At 49.8% G+C, this 22,602-nt stretch overlaps 1 protein-coding gene across 1 annotated transcript in view; it reads left to right on the forward strand.

The window, feature by feature from the left end:
• The window catches only part of LOC125946902 (neprilysin-1-like), a 28,620-nt gene extending 18,165 nt beyond the window's left edge, over positions 1 to 10,455 (forward strand). The window contains exons 3-4 of the mRNA XM_049671082.1: positions 8,310 to 8,525; positions 9,928 to 10,455. Of these exons, the coding sequence (XP_049527039.1) occupies positions 8,310 to 8,525; positions 9,928 to 10,293 (582 nt within the window). The 3' untranslated portion in view covers positions 10,294 to 10,455. The remainder of the gene's footprint in view (positions 1 to 8,309; positions 8,526 to 9,927) is intronic.
• Positions 10,456 to 22,602: the final 12,147 nt, after the last annotated feature.

Raw genomic sequence — 22,602 nt, forward strand, 5'->3', positions numbered from 1 at the left:
ATGAGTCTGAGTCCTAGTGAGCCTGGCTGAATAGAAATTTATAGACTCCGAGTCCTAGTCTGCTCGGCTGAATATAAATGGAATGAGTCTGAGTCCTAGTGAGCCCGGCTGAAAATAAATTTAATGAGTCAATTTAATAAATCTAGTGAGCCCGGCTTAATAGAAATCTAATAACTCCAAGTCCTAGTATGCTCGGCTGAATATAATTTGAATGAATCTGAGTCATAGTGAACCCCGCTGAATTAAAATTTAATAAGTCTGAGTCTTAGTGAGCTCGGCTGAATAGAACTTGAATTAGTCTGAGTCATAGTGAGCGTGGCTGAATTAAAATTTAATAAGTCTGAGTCCTAGTGAGCCCGGCTGAATATACATTTATTGAGTCTGAGTCGTAGTGAGCCCGGCTGAATAGAAATCTAATAAGTCTGAGTCCCAGTGAGCCCGGCTGAATAGAAACTTAATTAGTCTGAGTCCAAGAGAGCCTGGCTGAAGAGACATTTAACTAGTCTGAGTCCAAGCGAGCCCGGCTGAATAGAAATTGAATAAATCTGAGTCCTAGTGAGCCCGGCTGAAAACAAATTGAATGAGCCTGACTCCTAGTGAGCCCGGCTGAATAGAACTTGAATTAGACTGAGTCATAGTGAGCCCGGCTGAATTAAAATCTAATAAGTCTGAGTCCCAGTGAGCCCGGCTGAATAGAAACTTAATTAGTCTGAGTCCAAGAGAGCCTGGCTGAAGAGACATTTAACTAGTCTGAGTCCAAGCGAGCCCGGCTGAATTAAAATTTAATAAGTCTGATTCCTAGTGAGCCTGGCTGAATAGAAATTGAATGAGTGTGACTCCTAGTGAGCCCGGCTGAATAGACATTTAATGACTCCGAGTCCTAGTTTGCTCGGCTGAATATTAATTGAATGAGTGATTCCTTGTGTGCCCGGCTGAATAGAAATTTAATTTGTCTGACTCCTAGTGAGCCCAGCTGAATCGAAATTTAATTAGTCTGACTCCTAGTGAGCCCGGCTGAATAGAACTTGAATTAGTCTGAGTTCTAGTGAGCCTGGCTGAATATAAATTTAATGAGTCTGAGTCCTAGTGAGCCCGGCTTAATACAAATTTAATGACTCCAAGCCCTAGTGTGTTGGGCTGAATATAAATTGAATGAGTCTGTGTCCTAGTGAGCCCGGCTGAATAGAAATTTAATGAGTCTGAGTCCTAGTGAGCCCGGCTGAATAGAAATTTATTTATTCTGAGTCCTAGTGAGCCTGGCTGAATGTAAATTTCATGAATCTTAGTCCTAGTGAGCCCGGCTGAATAGAAATTTAATGACTCTGAGTCCAAGTGTACTCGGCTGAATATAAATTGAATGAGTCTGAGTCCTAGTGAGCTCGGCTGAACAGAAATTTAACAAGACTGAGTCCTAGTGAGCCCGGCTGAATAGAATTCGTCCGAGGCCGAGCCGCCCAGTGGCCGCCCGCGCCCGCCCGGCCACTGTATCTTGAAAGACATTTGCGTCAAGGACACAGTCCGCCATGCTCTGCGTTTTGGAGGCCGCCCGAACTAGAACGCCCCCCTGGACCGCTGCGCGCGACGGAAGACGGCTCGCTTTTTTCCAGCTTCCCTCCTTTGCGTGCGCGAGACTGAGCCGCGATCCCCGGCTCACCCTCCCACGGTTTCACTCGCACACACAGCATACAGCGCGCGGCGACAATTGTATCACCGTTGAACTTTATAACAGTGGCTCACCGACGGGGTGTGGTGGGTCGGAAGAAAAAGAGAAACCAAGAGGGAAATGATGGGAGGCTAACCAAGGACGTGCCCGGTTGACTACCCTACACTTGGGGATGGGGAAAGGCGAAGAATAGATAAGGAGAGAAAAGAGAAAAAGGAGTCAGTCATTCGCAGGGGAGTCAGGGGTTCTAACCCCCCCTTCCCAAGCCGAAGTTAACCACCCCCCTCCACCAACGCGTCCAGCCCCACCAGTCCAAGTGTACCTTCAGTGCTCTGTTCACATTGTCATTTCAATTCAGGAAGTGACGTGAGGTCAAATTTTCCTGATAAACAAAAACACTCTATCAATGTATTGTATTTATTCATTCACTCTTAAATTCAAGAAGGGCCAACCACGTGCTCGACGGCTTGCGTTGAATTTCATTGAAGCAACTCTAGGTGGAAAAATATGCAATTTTCGCCGTTAAAGGGTTGCCATGCAGTTTGACGCCTTTTCTCTCCTTCAACTGATGACCCCACGCACTGCTCTGCAGACCGCCTTCTTGGCCCTATCAAGCTCTTTCAAGACTTTGAGTAAAACGCTGAAGAAATAAACATCGTCATCACCCTTAGTATCATCAGTACTATAATTATTAGGCATTTCAGTTGCTGTTGGATTTCTCTGGCTAGCGCAAGGGTATTGCGCGTTATGCGAGGTGCTTGCCCTCCCCCCCCCGCCCCCACATCACACACACACACAAATTCAACGCCCCCCCCCCCCCCCTGGCAAGGATCCTAGGTGCGCTACTGAAACCTCACGGTGACGGCAGAAATGCTCCTGGGGTGTCCATATGATTGCTATAGCAATAAAACGTAACCGAAAGATACTACACAACGACAATGCATCACTACACTCGAGCACTTCCGGCACAGAGCAAGTGTCGTCTGCTTGTCTTCTCCGTTCTCCGTGCTCACGTGAGCTACGCTGTCAGTGTTGGTCTCGAGCATTCATTTCGAGAGCATGGATCTCCCTTGTTACGTTGTGGGTTGCAAATCTAGCGATCGGCGACATGTCAGGCTGCGACATCGTCTCACCCTGGAAGGTAACATGTGAGCGGAGTGACTGCAGCCCATCGGGCTGTTGATATCCGATTGGCGCCAGCATATGCGCATTTGCGGCCTTCACTTCACGCCGGATGATTACAACCGCAATAGAGAGCTTTAGCGTCTCCAGTATTCAGGTCAACGCGAGCGCAAGCGGACTGGGCGACTGACGAACGCGGCAAGCGTCTGAAGAAGGAATGCGGTGCTCGTGGCGCGCTCTGCCTCATCCACCCAAATCGTCCTGAAGATCCTCTCATCCGCAGGAGTACGCTCCTCTTCGGAATCGGCAAGTCACCTGCTTTCTTTCGATACGATTATTTTTATCCTACACCCCATCTGCTAAAAATATTGCCACTTGAAGTTTCGAAGCGGTGACTGCCTCGCGAGCGCTAACCTACCACCGCTGCGTGCCGCGTGGCTGACGACACGCCGACGTCAGATCCCACCTCCACTCCAACCCCTATCGAGTCGGATGACCTTGAAGGAGAATGGACAACGCCCGGAAAAGTCTGAAAGCCTCGACTTGCTGCCCGCCCAAGTTTTTACCTCCATGCGGTCGGTGTCCACCTGCCAGCGTTACCTTCCGCCACCTCCGCAGAGCTGCTGGACATTCTCCTACCTTTCATACGAGCGGAAAAGCTACCGGCGCATTTGTGCCGACGTTTCAGTCCATCTACACAATCGCAACCGCCTCGCCATTATTAAGACCCACAGTTATATCGTCTATATGCATCCACCGACTAGGACGCCCCAAAGCTGCCGCGACCAAGCGCTGCTAGCGTCACCTGGTGGCGTGCCGATATATACCGGAGACACCATAATTAAACGGGGATTGCAGGAGGAGTTCTTCAACTGTGCACTTGTCCTTCCTTCCAAGTTGTCGGACGCCGGCCTGCGGCGCGATCCCCCTTGTTCTACGGTGGCGCCTCCGCCGCCCGGGCCGCCGTCGATGACATAACAATTGGCGAAGAGGTAAAAAGGACTTCTACTGCTGCGGGCAATACATCCGAACCTTGCCACTACTACTGCTTCGGATTACGCTTCTCCGATGGATACCAAGGACTTTGCTGCTACTGAGACGCATCCCTGTTCTACGTGTACTACTGATGCTGCGACGCGTCCAAATTGCTGCCCATGCTGTCTATGAAGAACCCCCTGCTATATACTGCTGCGGCGACTGACATTACGGACCTCGGATACTACTACAGAAATGCGCCCCTACTTCCTGCGACCACTTCTTCGGCCTCAGAACCGCTCAGACGCTAGCCGGGCGCTAACCGTACTTCGAACACTGCTGCTGCGACGCGTTCACTACGTCCACGGACCACAGGTATGCCTCTGATGCAACGCTACTGCTGATACCCTGGAGTGTCCTTCCTATATTGCTTCGGACCACGGACGCTGAGTGCTACAACGCATTTCATTGATGCGTACTGGAACGCTGCCACGACATAGACTGCTCGGATACTGAGGCTTAGGACACTGCATACTTGCCGGCGTCGTCGGCCGCCGGCCTGCGGCGTGATCCCCCTTGTTCTACGGCGGCGCCTCCGCCACCGCCCGGGCGACCGTCGACGACATAACACCCACCACATCGAACTCGTCAGCCGCCTTCTCAGCGTTGAGAATATCATGCTAGCTGGCTGCATATATGCTGTAGCTCCATACCTTGCAACTCCTCCCAACTCGTGCCGCGGGATTATTCATGGAGTTGCCCCTGACGCTACCCCCTAAGAACTACTGCGTGATTTAGACTGTTATCAAGCCGATATCCTACTGGCCCGCCGCATGGGAAACACGAACTCCGCCCTGATCACTTTCGCCGGCATGCACGTTCCGTTTTCCGTGTACTACCGAATTCCGCTGCCGTCCCTTTAAGTGCCGGGCCCATCATTGCACTATCTGCCTGCAATATGGACATCGCACGTGTGCCGGCCCTTGCAAACAGCGCATGTGCCCCACCTGCTCCAAGCCCATCACCGAGCCTGATGAACCACGCTCCTGCTCACCATGGTGTCTTCATTGTCAAGGTCATCACACTTCCTTTGCAGAAATATGCCCAGTTGGGAAGCAACGGGTTGAAGCGTGCACCAACGAGGCCAAAACGCAGCGCCTCCTACACAGACAGCAGTGGAAGAGTCTGAACACGTCACAACCCCCATTAAAACCCTACAATCCGTCATCTATATCCAAGGCGCGCGCCTCGTCAAGCCTACTGCCTACACACGCCCACTAGGGGGGGGGGGCGGCGTTTGTAGCACCCGCGTCTGGCCAAGGTGTCACCAACCCCTCTGATTCAACCAGCACCGAGTGCACAGCCGAAGCCTGCGGAGTACCAGAAGCCTGCTGCGGTCAACTAAGATTTGCCCCAGCAGAAATTGGTACAACCGGTAAGGTTACCGACGACTCCCGCACCCACAACCTCCCCCTCTCCCTGCCGCATTGAACAGCTGGAGCTGGGGCTCATAGAGCTTACCTCTCGCGTAACCGCACTCACATGCCTCGTTGAGATGCAACAAGCACGTATCGAGGCACAAGACCAACGTACTTCCAACCTCGAGACGCTCATTTCAAACCTCACACAGTCCCTTGACGATCTGAACTCCACCATAAACAAATCATTTAATGACGCCCTAGGCCCTATGGAAGACGAGAACTACCCCTTCAATCGCACCCAACCCGCACCCGCTTCGTCAGTAGGCCTGGCTCCCAAAATTAGGCCCGCCACCGTTCCCACTCCACCTAACCTTTCCAATAACAAGCATCATGGCGATCACAAAAATTCAGTGGAACTGCCGTAGCCTCTCCACAAACCACACCCACTTACAGCAATGGCTCCTTACGCAAACCACATTACCTCACTTTATCCTACTACAAGAAACAAGGCATACCAAAAACAACCCAGGCTGCCGAGCTCTGCATGCCGACCCCGCCACGCCGATGTCTTCCGTTGATATTCGCCGCGATATTGCTTATGAAGTGGAAGATGTTGCATCCACGTTACTTCCATATGTAACAGCCCTTTCATATTACCCAGACCTCCCGAACCAACCTCTCACACTTGTGAATGTCTACAATCCCCCAAATTCTACCACAATTCATCCTCCTCTCTTTCATTTACTTCGATTCTTTCCAAAACGCCGTACCATTATTCTTGGCGGAGACTTCAATGCCCCGAATACCATCTGGGGTTACCCAAACACTCTGCGCCCTGGCCGCCTTCTTAACACACATACTATGCAGCACTTATATACACTCATCAATACACCAGACACACCCACACGAGACGGACACGCGACACAACGCCATACAACGCCTGACCTCAACTTTCACCTTGGCCGCAATCCACCATAGACTTGGCAAGTCCTTTCGGACACCCTCCTATCTGACCGTCACATAATTGAAATTAAGTTGACCCTCACTCACAAACACAAAAAACGCATCATCCAGACCAACTGGGACTGTTTTTGTCGCCTGCGAGACCAGGAGTCAACTCCCATGTATGATGTGTGGGTGGACTCGCTACGTACAGCGAACGCGGTCCCAGGCCACCACCTACTACCGAAGCTAACCCTCCGTCGGACCATCCCGACCTACACCTCATGCGTCTCCGGAGGCGCCGCAAACGTCTCCTTAGTCGCATCCAGCTTAGACACACCTCAGACACACTCAACACCGACATACTAATTCACTGCTCAACTAATTGGAATCGCATATGCGATTCTATCAACTCTTCTCTCCACCCTAAAGCAGCCTGGTTGATCCTCCGGTCCCTCCTTGGCCCTCAACCTGCTCCTCTCCCCACAATCCAAAAGCATCTCTCCGAGTATAGTGCTACTTCCCTCTTTCAACAGGTCACGGATATGTGCATCCCTCCCCCACTTCCTTATCTGTACACCGAGTACACAAAGCGCCTGCCAATAACGGTTTGGACAGCCCCTTCACTATGCCGGACCTGGAACGAGCCTTGGCTCAAAACAAGGCTGGTATCACTCCGGGTGCGGACTACATCACTTACTCTATGTTGAATGACATGCCTGATTCTGATAAATAATTTCTTTTACACAAAATAAGTGAACCCTGGACCACCGGCACTCTTCCCGATGAATGGACCTCTTCCATCATTACTCTCATACCAAAGCCGGCAAGCCCGCCACACTCTCAACCTTCGACCCATTTCACTTACTTCCTGTCTCGGGAAAACCATGGAACGCATGGTACTCGCACGTCTTGCGGATCTTCTCGACGATACTCACTTCCGCAGCACAATCAGATTGGTTTCCGCCCCCACACGTCTACTCAAGACCTCTTTCTCCTTCTCCAGGAAACTTTCAACCTTCGAGGTGTCAAGTTCATGCACTTGTCACTGTGCACGTGCGCAAGGCCTTCGATACCCTACTTCATGGCGCTATCCTCTCCCCCTCCAAGACACCGGCTGTGGAACCCGGCGCTACTCTTACGTTTCTTCTTTTCTCCGCTCTCGACAAGTTCAGTTCCGACTCCGGACCACGTTATGCCCGCACATCTCATTCACCCTCTGAACACCTCAAGGGGCCGTGCTCTCTCCAACCCTCTTTGATCTCAGGCTAGCGCACTCTCGCAAAGGCCTTGTCTGAGATTCCGCACCTACAGTCCATTTGCTGATGATATAACCCGTTGGTTATATCATCCTCGTTCGGTGGATTAGCAGTCTACAAGGTTCGACCACCGGTAGAGGTGTCACTGCCATCGCTGCGAGCCACCGTCCATGGGCCAGTGCCGTCAACGGCTTCGCGGAGGGAGGATCAGTGTGGGAACGATATGATTAGCGGCATCACATGATTAGCGGCATCACATGATTAGCGGCATCAGAGCCAACTGTGGACAAAGAAGACGACGGACGCGCCGCTGAGCGGTGGCGCGAGAGCTGCGGCTGGGCGCCCTTGGGCGCGGCCGACCGAGACTGGAGCCTGCTGGCAGGGAACTGCGGGATCGAGCCGTTTCCCACAATGTATAGGCACCTATACTACCACTGCATATGGGCTGGCTAACAGCTCTGTTCCCAAAGGAATGACGCTCAATCAAACAATAAACGCTACCGAAGTCCTCACTGCAACATATGCCTTGCAGTGAATCATTCCCTTAAAGCGAATAGCTTTTTAGAAGCGTTCGGCTGCTCGCTTGCATTGACGATCGTCGTCGATGATGTCTCCACAATTTTTATTTCCGTTTCGCAGCTTTAAGTTCTTCCTCGCGCTCTAACATACCCAGTGATTAATAATGGTTGTACAAGGAGTGTCGCTGTAGCCAACGTTTCGACCACGGGACTTCGTTAGGGCAGCAATCAGGGTCTGTATTATGTGCGACGTTTTGCGCTAATCCGGGTCAGATTCAAGCATTGCCACTTGCGGAGCGATTCATATTAAAGGACATCGAAGGAGGCGAAGTATTGGATCGGATTGGGTGGCGCGCTCCACATCGCCAACTCAGGGATGAGTGTCCCGTAAATGACGCTCTCCTCGCAGGTGACGATTAGCCCGTCGCCGTACACGGAAGAAGCCCTGCAACGTCGTGAGGGAGTCAACTTGACTGCATACGAGGCCTTCTTCAATGTGGCCGCTGAACACTTCTCCAAGGCCTGGGGGAATGGCAATCCTAATACGTCTGCTGTCAACTTTAGCACCATGTACGACTTAGAAAACGACTACGCCATCTACTACCACAAGAAAGGCAAGCAAGAGGTAAAACTTATTAAATTCGAAGCATTTCATGGCGGACATTTGCCACTTTGAGAGTATTTGCCTATCTATCTATCTATCTATATATCTATCTATCTATCTATCTATATATCGCCGCCTACGTCTTGGTGCTCTCATAGTCGTTTCATTAACTTGGTATGCACCAAAATTCGCCTAGTATGGCAAGAGTGTAAGATGATAATAAATAATAGGTCATGACATGAATGTATGTCATGACATGTGTTTCATGTAGGCCATGAAACAGCCGCCTACGTCTTGGTGCTCTCGTGGGTCAAAAAAACTCAAAGTGACAAAGGATTGAGAATTAATTATGGTAATGGGTACAAGTATTGTTATGATAGAATCAATAATGGTAGTAGATTAAAATAATGACTCAATACTGACCATAACTCAGCAAAAAAGACAATGACTCAGCAAAAATGATTAATAGGCAAAAACCACTGGAACGGATTTGGGCGTGGGCATTAAGTGAAGTAAACGCTAAAGGATGATGGTAGAAGTCAGAGTCATGAGCATGAATCAGCAAAAATGACAATGACACAGCGAAAAATGATTAACACTCAAAAAACAATGAAATGGGTTATGAGGTGGGTACTAAGTGAAGGAAACACTAAACGGTGCTGGTACAAGTCATACTCATGACCATGACTCAGCAAAAATGACAATGACTCAGCGAAAATTATTAACACTCAAAAAACAATGAAATGGGTTCTGGCGTGGGTACTAAGCGAAGGAAACACTAAAGGGTGGTGGTAGAAGTCAGTCATTAGCATGACTCAGCAAAAGTGACAATGACTCGGCGAAAAAAGATCAACACTCAAAAACCACTGAAATATGTTCAGACATAAATTATACGTAATGTCATGAATGTCATGATATGTGTGTAATGTAGGTCATGAAACAGCCGCCTACGTCTTGGTGCTCTCATGGTCGTTTCGTTAACTTGGTAGGCCTGCCGCACACTGCTTCGCATAACCTCGATTCCCACAGGGCGTGGGATCTGCCGGATTTTATCCTCCTTTCATTTATTTTTTTTTGTCTGCTCATTCGCTGCCTACCTGTACTTGCCTTTGCCGTCTCTTTACCTTGCCTCTGTCTGTCCGTCTGCCCGCCCGCCCGACCACACTCCTGTTCACCTACCTGCCCTCGTCTTTGCGTGCCTTTACCTTGCGTCTGTCCGTCCATCCGTCTGTCTGTTTCCGCGTCTGACTTCGCGTGTCGTGATATGATCTCTTTGAAGCGCTTTGAAGCGCTTTTTTTCTTCGCCGCATATAATTTCCATGAGAACAATTAGCTTGGTTTAGCCTCTACTTTCGGCCACGCAATAGATTTCGGAACGCATCTCGTCACGGCTGTAGCCACATGAGGGCTCTGCTGCACGCAGGTGATCTTCGACGATAACCTCGCGTGGGTGCAGCATATGAGCGCCGTGCTGAAGGCCGAACTGGTGCAGGCGATGCCTGACCGCGTGTATCCGCAAAGCCGTCTGAAAATGGCCGCCAGCCACGAGGAGTTCGTCAACTGGGTCATCGTCCAGACCATCGACCACCACACCAACGTCGAGCTCGTGCTCGGTTGGCACGTGGTGCTGCACGTGGCGTCGCTCACGAACCGCGAGCTCGCTGTTCGCTTCCACGAACTCGTCACGGGCTCCGTGGACCCCGCTTGGCAGCACAAGGTATACGCCCGCAGAGAGGCTTTCCGTTGCGCCTATTTTCGTTTACGAAAAACCGGGACACCGAAAATGTAAGCGGCAGCAGCAGAGCTGATATCGCCATCTTGCGGTTCTTTATTCAACAACATAGATTTAAGAGCCTCCTCGAGTGAGAAGAGCAGGAACCCAGTGGTTCGATTTTGTGTTTTTTATACAGCCACTTGCAGCAAGCAGACACTGAAACCGGGATAGCGAAGGAAAAATGCACTGTTAGTTTATTGGAGTGGAGAAATGAATAAAGACAAGGGAAATGAAAGTGCGCGACTGTCTGCAGGTGGGAGATGATCTTTCGCATCACGGGTGGCGATGCATGCTCTGCCAATGAGCTACCGCTGCGGCCACCCTCCCCTTCGTTTCTTTATGTATTTGAAAATAATTTCAAACGCCGTCTTCACGTAGTACAAGAATGTAGAAGCAGGCAACTTGCACATGAACCATAGACGGATGCTGCCTCCAGGCATCAAGGCTGCCAATGTTGAGACCGGCAGCTTTCTCATCGCCTGCTTCAACGCATCTGCGCGGCCCTCTTACCACAGAAAACGGAGTAATTCTTGCACCTCTGGCCCGCCTAACAAAGGCTATTGTTTACTGCGCCAAGAGCTATTCACATAATAAATGTCTAACACACGACAAAACTGCCACCGGAAAGTGTATTATGATAATAAGTTTATATGACCATTACAATATGATCCAGCTAGGGGGACTGAAGTAAAAGCCGTGTTTCAACAGCTTGACGCAGCGTCTACGTTGTTGTAATGCTCCTCATATCTGTGATGCCATGTTCATTCTGTTCCGCACGAGATAACAGCTCAGTCATTCGATCGGGCCTGAACTGAACTGCAGTTTCAATGCCACCTACTCTCTTTTAGCGGCATTAACACATCAAGTTTTCCATTCATGTTTATAAGCATAGGCCACATATCCTGTAGATTCGGCACTTCCGTCTTCTCAACTTTTTCTGTGCAGGGTTTTCCTACTCTACATTGTTGACACTTCCAGTTGTTGTAGTATATCTCGCCCTTGGATTTCAATGTCGCCTCACAAACACCTGCCCAATTACCAGTGTGGTTTACACCTTCCCACACACTATAGGATACGGTATAACTGGTCTCATCCAACTGTTCTTCGCAGTTGCAGCACTTCGTGACATCAGACATAAGAACAACTATGGCGGCGGCGGCGGCGGCGGCAGCAGCAGCAGCAGCAGCAGCAGCAGCAGCAGCAGCAGCAGCAGCAATAGGAAATCAAAATGGAACATGCAAGATGAAGCACGAACATGTTAAAGTACAGCAGTGGGTTTAAGGCTTGGGTTCCGTGGCCGCTGCTGCTGCCATAATGCCCTGCGCAGCCCGATGACGCCAATTTATAGTCGCTGACTGCAGCGCCGGCAAACAGGAGGTGTACCCAAGAGTGGTGATGCGGCAAGCTGCAAGCTGTCACATGCGTCGCACGTAAGCTGCCCATAGCGCGGAAGCCAGCAACACCAGGCAGGATGCAGTAGCTCAGTTGCGACGATGGAACACGCGTGAAACCCACACCTGTCGTAGCGTAGATCCTTCCGTGCGCAGAGCAGCTCTGTCAAAGTACAGTAGTGGTTTTATGGCGTAGGTTTCATGGCCACTTCTGCTGCCAAAATACACTCGAGCTCAATGGGAACTACGCGCGCCACGAAGCGAAAGCGCAAACTGCGAGGCTGAACGACGAGGAGACCAAGAGAAGGAGGGGCTGCAGACGAAGAGGAATGTCGCTAGCTTTAGTTTTATTCAGGGGGCTTTTGCCGTTCACATCTTCGTCTCTGTTGCACCGCTATTCCTTGTATGTAATTCGTATATACGCGGAAAGGTTACGCACTCCCACGCGCGCATCCTTCAGAGAAGTGGGATGGTTTTATATTGCGTTTCTTTAAAAAAATTGTTTAGCCTTTATTTTGCCTTCTGCTAAGTACTGTGTTGACCCCGCAGAACCAGTCGCTAACGCAGAACGCGACAGCATGATAAACGAGCCAGGGCCCTCGTCAGAGTTAGTTCCAACGGCGGTGATTCATGGCAACCAGTTAACGCCACCAAATGGGTTTGGGCGATTTGCGAAGTGACATTCCTTCAAACGACCACGTCCTGCCTTTTCTCTCCTGTCATTTTAATTTCATTTCAATTTTCAACAGGAAGAAAGCGGAAGAGAAAATTTCTAAGCGCAGAACCACAGAGTTAGAGGACGTTCCCGTTAGGCTGATTAATCAACTAGGACCAAAAAGTAAGCACTAGAAAAAAGAAACGCTTAACAGGCGAATGCCAGACAGTTGGCGACAAATTATAATGACTTTAATTTATAAAGGTAAGGAGGGAAAACTGAATTCACTTGCATAGACCGTTGACCATTACATCAGTAATATACAGGTTAGGAATGCATGCAATTAAATTAAAACTGCCAGCATGGGCAGAGCATAATGGCGTATTGGGAGAATTTCAGAATAACTTCGAAATCGTTAGGCGTCTGGATGATAACATATTTGTTTTGTTGCGACAGCTATTATATCGACACTGGAGGCGCATTTCTGCCATCGCCGTCCCCGCGAGGTTCTGTATAAAGTGCAAGGGTGATAAGTAACTGATAACATCGCCGCCGCGCGCCGTATGCTGTATGTGCGAGCGAAAGCGTGCGAGCTTGCGCCGGCAGTCGCGGCTCAATCTCACGCCCGCAAGGGAGGAAAGCCGGGGTAAATTCCTCGCTAGCGTAACCCGTTCTACTCTGCTCGGCCCGGGCGGCCGGCGCGATTAACCAGGCCCACGATCCAGGCCCACGATCCTTACTCCACCGTGGTGCCTGAAGTTCCCAAATCATAGGACTCCGGTCACGACGTAATCCACCTATTTACTACGAAATACCGAAAAACGTGTTTCAAAAACACTTTATCAGTCGCAGCTGATTTAGTGTTTCTCTTTAGTGTCCCTTTGAATCTTTCAACACCTTTTTTTTTTTAAGCGAAGCTTTATAGACTCACAAGTGTCGGCGGTGGTGGTGGTCGTGTCACGATGAAAAGTTGGCCGATCCTGGTGATAGTGCAGAAAGGGTCCAAGCTCAATGGCACATACCAGGGACAAAAAAGAGAGAGAAAGAGAGAGAGAGAGAAGAAAGGAGAGAGAGAGAACGAGAAAGAGAGAGAGAGAGAAAGAAATATTGACAGTGAGAGAAAGAGAGAGAGAGAAAGAGAAAGGAAGAGAGAACGAAAGAAAGAAAATCACCACGAAAGTCAGATACACACACGACAAGCTTCGCTTACCCCCATTTTCTCGACAGGGAAGGGCTGGTGATTTTACGAAACCCCTGAAAAAACAAGAACATTTCGGGTGGGATTTCACATGTCACAAGCATGATTTCATTATGGGGCACGCGGCAGTGGTGGACTCGAATTAATTTTGACCACCTGGGTTCCTTTATCGTGCACCCAGTGCACAGTACACGAGTTTTCGTATTTTACTCCCATTGGAATGCGGCTGCCATAGCCAGGAACCAAACCCGGGGCCTCGTGTACGCCATAGGTCGCCACAGCAGGTACCGGCCATCTAACCTAATGTCTTCTACGTCTCGAAGTGCGTACATAAAGGCCAAGGGTTTTGGATCGAACACATAGTGCAGACGTTGATTGGCACTAAGCTAGCGGGCAAAAAGAGTGCCCGTCACTCCAGCGAAGACGCCGCGAAAGAACACGCCCCGGCTCCTGCAAGAAAGAAAATAGCCAGTCGAAACTCAAGCTTTTGTTCCGCGTACGCCCGTATACAGTAGCATATGCTCTCAACTTGCCGGCCATATACGCTGTTCCAACACGCAGAAACACTGTTTCGACCTGACCAAGAGGTACTTGGGCGTAGCATCGATTCGGTACGTGAGCCAGCAGCGCTTCACTGACTCCGTACGGGACGACGTGGACAGGATGGCGCGCGACGTGCGTCGGACGTACTTCGGCACGCTGCAAAAGGCGACGTATGACTGGAAAGACCTCACGGTGCTGCTCGAATTCATCGAAAATGCGCTCTCCGGCGACATCCAGCAGGTAAGCTAGGAAAGGACAGCTAACGAAGCTTATTTGCTTGGTTTAAAGTGACCTACATGACATGCGTGTCATGGAGGTCATGACAATAACCCAGCGAAAAAGACTAACACTCAAAAACCACTGAAATGGTTTCGGACGTGGGTACTAATTGAAGCCAAAACTAAAGGATAGCGGTAGAAGTCATAGTCATGAGCATGACTCAGCAAAAGTGACAACGGCTCAGCTAAAAAAAGCCGGCAGATCCCACGCCCTGTGGGAATCGATGATATGCGAAGCAGTATGCGGGGAGCTTGCCAAGTTAACGAAACGACCATGAGAGCACCAAGACGTTGGTGGCTATTTCATGACCTACATGACTCCTCATGACTTCCAGTCCTCAGGAGTCCATTTAGCTACACATAAGAGACCTTAGGGCGAAAGCCTTAGTCATACTCGTGACTAATACTTCTACCACCATCCTTTAGTGTACCCTTTGCGTAGTACCCACGTCCGAACCCATTTCAGTGTTTTTGAGTGTTAATGTTTTTTTTCGCTGAGTCACTGTCATTTTGTCAAGTCATGGTCCCGACTATGATTTCTACCACCATCCTTTAGTGTTTCCTTCCCTTAGTACCCACGTACGAACCCAATCCAGGGGTTTTTGAGTGTAAGTCATTTTTCGCCCGTATACAGTACGGCATTTTTCGCTGGGTCATTGTCATGACCTACATGACACGCATGCCATGTCATTTATGTCGTGACCTATCTTCGTCATACACTCCTGTCATACTATACCAATTTTAGTACCTACCAAGTTAACGAACCGACCATAAGAGCACCAAGACGTAGGCGGCTGTTTCATGACCTACATGACACGCATGTCATGACATTCATGTCATAACATATCATTGATGTTCGTCATATACTCTTGTCTTAGTATGCCAATTTAGGTACATACCAAGTTAACGAAACGACCATGACAGCACAAAGTCGTAGGTGGCTAGATAGATAGATAGATAGATAGATAGATAGATAGATAGATAGATAGATAGATAGATAGATAGATAGATAGATAGATAGATAGATAGATACTGTCAAAGTAGCAAATGTTCGCCAAGAAATGCTTCGCATTTAAAACATTAACACTCGAAAACCACTGAAATAGGTTCCCACGTGGGTACTAAGTGAAGGACACAATAAAGGATGGTGGTAGAAGCAATAGTCATGACCATGACTCAGCAGAAATGACAATGACTCAGCGAAAAAAGATTAACACTCAAAAACCAATGGAATGGGTTTGGATGTGGTACTAAGTGAAGGAAAATGCTAAAGGTCAATGGTTGAAGTCATAGTCATGAGCATGGCTAAGGCTTTTGCCTTAAGATCTCGTAGCCGTTGCTAAAGAGACTCCTGAGGACTCGTGACGCGAATGTCATGACATGCGTGTCATGTTCGTCATAAAAAAGCGGCCTACGTCTTGGTGCTCTCATGGTCGTTTCGTTAACTTGGTATGCTCCCCGCACACTGCTTCGCATAACATCGATTCCCACAGGGCGTGGGATCTGCCGGCTTTTTTCCTCTTAACGTCAACTAGAATACCGGCTAGCCCCGTTTGCTCTCTGATCCACACCACTCTTTTCTTGTCTCTTACCTTATGCCTAACATTTTTCGTTCCATCGCTCTTTGTGCTGTCCTTAACTTGTTCTCGAGCTTCTTTGTTAACCTCCAAGTGTCTGCCCCATATGTTAGCACCGGTAGAATGCAATGATTGTACACTTTTCTTTTCAACGACAGTGGTAAGCTCCCAGTCAGGATTTGGAAATGCCTGCTGTATGCAGTCCAACTCAATTTTATTCGTCTGTAAATTGCTTTCTCGTGATCAGGGTCCCCTGTGAGTAATTGTCCTAGATAAACGTACTCATTTACAGGCTGTAGAGGCTGACTGGCGATCCCGAATTCTTGTTGCCTTGCCAGGCTATTGAACATTATGTTTGTTTTCTGCATATTAATCTTCAACCCCACTCTTACACTTTCTCGGTTAAGGTCCTCAATCCTTTGCTGTAATTCGTCCCAATTGTTACTGAATAGGACAGTGTCATCTGCAAACCGAAGGTTGTTGAGATTCGCCGTTGATTCTCACTCCTAAGCCTTCCCAGTCTAAGGCACCTTATGCACCTATACAAGTCCGGGTCAACCGAAACTTTTTGCCCAGTCTTTTTTTTTTTTTTTTTTGCGCAGATCCTCTACAGCATGGGTGACATCGGCAACGACATAGTGGCGAACGTGCGTTCCATGGCCGTGTCGGCGCTCAACACTGAAGAGCTGCAACGGCGAAAGCTGATGGCCGAGGAGCTGGCTCGAACGCACGAGGAGCCGTTTGCGCAGCGACTCGATCAGCACGACGTGTCGGTGCTGCCGTCGGCGCTGAGGTTTCCCTACTACGAACAGAACGTGCCTACGAGTATCATGTACGCCCCGCCATCGGTTGGCTTGCGATAGCTAGAGATATAAAGCACCTAGCGGAGACGGAAACGCAGGCGCACAGTGAACGCATCTGAACTGACAAGGTCGGGCATACTAAAGAGCAACATTATACGTTGAAAGTGCAGCTGCCGAATTCACAATTACTGTATACGAATCATCAACTCCCAGAGAACCTCAGAAATAATTAATTAGAGCACCTTTCATGCGACGTGTTCAAAACAGGCGCCAAGGGCAGCGCGGCTTCGGACGTGACAAAGGAGATTTTTCACATCACCGAAGGTGGTGGTCACGTGGTAACACAAACAACTCAAGACCTGCGCCAGTGAAATCAGTGCTTGAAGCCCGTACAATGAACATGTTTCCGAAATCTGGGGAATTCGTTCTCCTCTTTTGTCCTCTCGAGTGCTGAATGGACTAACTCTTCGGGGCACGATCATAGTGTGTGCGTGTGGGTGCGTGTGTGCGTGCGTGCCTGCGTGTGTGTGGTGCTGCGTGCGTGCGTGCGCGAGCGAGCGCGCGCGTGTGTGTGTGCGTGCGTGCCTGCGTGTGTGTGTGTGTGTGTGTGTGTGTGTGTGTGTGTGTGTGTGTGTGTGTGTGTGTGTGTGTGTGTGTGTGTGTGTGTGTGTGTGTGTGTGTGTGTGTGTGTGTGTGTGTGCGTGCGTGCGTGCGTGCGTGCGTGCGTGCGTGCGTGCGTGCGTGCGTGTGTCGATTGTTTGCGTCACGAAACTTTCAAGAGGGCGAGCCGCAAGTGCCTGCCACCCGACCGCTTCCTGGCGCTGTGCTGAGGAGAAGCCTGCCGCAAGCATCTAGAGTGCAAATGCTCCGACCCTAGGAAATTCGACGGATATACCCGTTGCGACGTATATACCCGTTCGTCGCGCGCCCACGAGCCTCGGACACACAGAGTTTAATATGAATATATCTATGACATGTTCCACAGTTCGAAACAGCCAATAATTCGAAGCATACGAGTATATGTGACGGTAATGCGTGTACGTTCGGGCGTTTTACTTGTGCGCTCGCAGCCATGCATATCGAATGTGGAGCCAGTGAGCTACGTGAGACTTTTTTAACAGGAATATCAGGTACATGAATCATTCAATGATTATGACAGTTTATTTTACGCCTTTACTGCAAGGCCTAACACTTTTTTTTTTGAAACTGGAGTTCTGGCGCCTTTCGTCGTCATTATAATTGCCATCTGCAGTGTGTGTAGCAGAACCAAATATCGACCAGTGCGCGCGACAGAAATGTCGCGCGACTTAGTCGCGGTGTACGCACGCCCTCACAGGTACGGCACCTTCGTCACCTCGCTGGCCAGAGCCACGGCCGTGCCCTACCTGACACTGGGCTCCAACGGCGGGTGGCCGCGCACTTTCTCCAACTTCTACAAGTGCGCTCGTCAAGGCAACGCCACCACGCGGCTCGAAGACCTGATCAGCGCAAGCGCCATCGAGGCCACCTCCATCATTTACGCGGCACAGCGCAACGACCACCCCTCGGTGGAGGCCGACCTGCTGCCCGGACTGGAGCAGCTCTCCCCTTCGCAGACCTTCTACGTCGCCTTCTGCTACCTGCTGTGCACGGCCAACTTGAGCGACGTGCCGTGCAACGCCGCCCTTCGGTGGAACGAACCGTTCGCGAACGCATTCGGCTGCCCGTCCGAAACCCACGCGGGGCCCCAGCGTCACTGCCGCATGTTTGACTCGTAACACTAGCCTCCGTGATCGGCGCATTTGGTGTGGCGGCTATAGCGTGTACGACACTGGGGGGTGCGTGTAATATCGTCGACTCGTTCTATAGCACTTATTTATCGGATACCTGTTGTGTTCTTCGATACCTTTCAGTTCGTTTGCTTTGTAATTGCTTAATGTTCTTTACTCGCCCTGTATGTATATACGTTTTGTGTCCAAACGTCGATAGGCGCATTTGCGTAGAGTCTCAACTGCCTCCTTTTTTGTTGTCTTCTTCTTTTTTCTGTGTACATCGATTCAATTCGCGACTATAGTTTCCTAAGGTGTTTACATAACATGGTATAATTGACTGTTAATATTACATTGACAATGAGTTGAACTTCTGGAATGCTATCGATAGGAGCGCTTCTTGTCCCATGACGTCAGCTGTTCCTTGTCTTTAACTTTGCGACGCCAGACAACATGTTGTACCGAGTATCGCTGCAGTGAACGTGTTTTGTGCCCGTGTAACGCAGGTTTTGCGAGTATAACTGCCCTCATCACTGCGCCGAAACGCGTTGCCGCGAGGTTCTAGTTTCCATGACCATCAGATGGACAGGTGCTAACCCTACGCAGTTGTCATAAAGGCAGTTCGGGCGAAATTAGTGAATACAATTTTGCTTTCTATTTGAAATAGCAAGCACTCAACTGCTTCTGTGCTGCTATTTTCTGTTTCTTTCTTTTCCTTTTTTCTATTTTGCCTCTCTCTAGATCCCTTAATGCATTTTCCTAAACTGCGAATGAATAAATAACATCTTTATTGAAAAGGCTGGCGCTTTGGCCTATGTGCAGGGGTGAATGGGGGAGGGCCGGGAGGGCTAGGGGAACTCGGGGATGAGAAAGGGCGGAAATGGAGGAGTAAACTTATCACGACGGTCAATCAGCTGTCTGCGTGGCCCTCACAGTCTGAACTGCAAAGCATAATCGTCAGCTTTGGCCAGAAGCGAGCCGCACACGGCACGCCTATCGGGTCCGTCTGCTAGTCGGATCTAGGCCTCGTAGTTTAGGGATCGTCGTCCTTGAGGATTCGTGAAGAGGCGCGTCGCAAATGCTTATGGGTTCTAAAATATAAAATACCTTGTACTTTAAGGGCTGAATACCGTACGATACGCCTGTCACGAGGCCTTAATTTAGGTAGTATTTTGTGACAGGGCGCAACTCAAGGAAACTGTGCTGCACCCTTATATTAATGAACGGCGTACGAATAGCGTGCTTCTAGAACTTGTAGGGGTGTTTTGTGTTGGCAGTGAAATAACACCGATGGAAGAATTTCTGAAAACTTTCTGCCAACTTCCGCCTTTAGGCAATGTTCGATTAACAAACGTACGTTGCTCACCAGTACGCGTAATTATGCGCATAAAATATGGGAAATGAGCGCTCAAGTTAACTCATATTAACACATAACGTGTAGGCGCTAATTTTTCAGACGGAAGCCCCGCTCAGAAAGGTCACAAGTACCGATACGGCACCTCCAGGTGACGTCTCGCGGGATATGGACTGCACCTTCGCGAACACCTGCTTCAACAAAGCAACGCAAGGCACAAAATTGAGTGCACCAAAATAAATTTGGAAACTGTGGCAATAGCTGAGGACAGGTTCAGTAAGTAAGCCATTGATATCACTGTCGGGTAAAAAGTTTTCATAATGGAATGTGAGGGTGGTTGTGCCACTAAAGTCGTGCTTTGGTTTATTTTCTCGATATTTTTTCTTATTCGTGGTCCCTGTGGCAGATTCGAGGTGCGTCATGTTCTCATGGTTATTTTATTATATATGTGTGTACAAGTTTATATACTTGTGATTTCAAGAAGATGAACGTAAACTTTATTATCAAATCAATCAGATTTGAGTCCGGCGTCTTTTTAGTGGGTCTGGGCACCCGCCGCGGACGCGGTTCCGAGACCTTGTGTCGAAGCGGCTTCCTCGGCTCGCTGGACGGCCCAGAGTTGTACTGTCAGGTTCGAGCTGAGCAGTGCGGTCTTCCAACGCGAGCGGAGGTGTCGGCACTGCCCGAATTGTTTGTGATGTCCTGACATTCCCATAACATGTGATTAAGTGGGGCAACCTCGCCACAGGATGTGCATCTGTTTGTAGTGTACATGTCTGGATACATGGCGTGGATGAGTCTGGAGTTTATGTAAGAATCAGGTTGTAATTGTCTTTAGTGTACTGCTTGTGCCCTGTCTAACCTAGCGTGAGGGAATGGGTGTACGCGTCTCTGTAACTAGTAATGTGTCGTGATGTCGTGGAACCTGGTCAAACGATCCTCCCACGCCCAGACGTTTGCAGTGCCCCGCGGGGGCTTTTCCTCCGATGATGCTCGGTGAGTGAGGCCTCGAGCAACGCGGTGAGCCGCTTCGTTGGGGGTGCTCAGTCCAGTGTGTGCCGGGATCCATAGCAAGTGCCTTCGGTTATCGACGTCGGCTTCTCACTGGTGTATGGGACGTCGCTTGAGTATGTGATACGCCTCTTGTGATATGCGCCCATTTGCAAAATTGCGAATTGCCGTTTGCGAATCGCAGATCACGTATGTAGCCTTGGTTTGTGTAAGGGCCAGTGCTATGGCCGCTTCCTCTGCCGCTTCGGCATATGCCGTGTTCACGGTGACGCTCGTGAGGTGGTTACCTCGGTAGCTAGTAACTGCCGCCACGAAACTCTTCCTGTCTCGATAACGGGCTGCGTCGGTGAAGACTGCCTCCTTGTCGTTGGAGTAACTTTGGTTGATGTGTTGTGCCCTGGCTTTACGTCTCCCCGTGTGGTGTTGGGGGTGCATGTTGCGAGGCAATGGGGGCACGTATAGTTGCTCGCGCATGGTTCTTGGCATTTCCACTTTGATGCCGTGCTGCGTGTGGCATGTGATGCCGAGCTTTTCGAGCACGTGTCTGCCCGGGCGGGTCTTGGATAGGCGCTCAAGTCTGGACACTTGTTGCGCCTCCACGAGTTCCTCGAGCGTGTTGTGCAAGCCTAGTTCTAGGAGCTTGGTGATGCTCACTCCGGGCGCAAGTCCCAACGCACATTTGTACGCCTTGCGTATGAGGGTGTTGAGCTTGTTTCTTTCCACAACCGTCCAGTCGTGAAACGCTGCCGTGTACGTTGTTTGAGAAATAACGAAGGCTTGTATGAGCTGTATGACGTTGCCTTTGCGCATGCCCGCGTGTTTGTTGGTGATGCGTCGGATGAGCTGCATCATGCTGGTGGCCTTTGCCGTTATCTTGCGAAGTGCTTCGCCATTGCCGCCCTTGTGTTCAATCATCATTCGTAGTACCCGGATCTTGTCTACCATCGGGATGGGTAGGCCTTTTGATGCCGTTAATTGGATCTCTTCCTTTTCCGGGGGGTGTAGCCTTTAGGTGGGCGCCCCTTTCTGACCGGTCTATAAAGCAGCAGTTCGGATTTTTCGGCCGAGCAGGTGAGTCCCGTGCCCACCAGGTAGTTTTCCACGCACTAGGATGGCCTGCTGTAAACGTTGCTCGATCGCTCCGTCGCTGCCCGTTGTCGTCCAGATCGTAATATCATCCGCGTATAGCGTGTGATGCAGTCCTTCGATTTGCAGCAATCGGTCGGGTAACCCAAGCAGGACGAGGTTGAAGAGCATCGGCTGCGGGGTGCCCGATATCCCGATGTTGATTTCATCTGAGTCTAGTCCCACTCGCATGCGAGCTGTTCTTCCCGTGAGGAAGTCTCGGACGCAGTTGTACGTTCGCAGTCCGAGATTTAGCCTGTCTATTTCTCGTGATTTCAAGAAATAAATTTCAAGGTCGGCGTTTGCACACATTCATGTTCTCGTTCCGGTCACATTTGCCCGCTGTGAAATTGCTTATGGCTCGATCCGATGGTCGACGCTCCATAATGAAGGCAAACAGGAATGGTCAGGTCCAGGCCAAGTCTGCGAAAGAAAATTTCAATTTTTTTCCTCGGGACAGTGTAGCGGTGGCATAACGAAAAATTCCGACAGAACACATCTCACGATGAATGTGGTCATCAATGCGATTAGCAGTGAAGCATTGTAGTGATACACCTTATTGCCACCAGCCAAATTAAGCATGTCATCAATGCGGCATGAATGCAGCCGGGCTCCTTCTGGACAAGCTGTGCCACCTAGCG

Source organism: Dermacentor silvarum, chromosome 7 (assembly GCF_013339745.2).
Source record: "Dermacentor silvarum isolate Dsil-2018 chromosome 7, BIME_Dsil_1.4, whole genome shotgun sequence".
NCBI lineage: Eukaryota > Metazoa > Arthropoda > Arachnida > Ixodida > Ixodidae > Dermacentor > Dermacentor silvarum.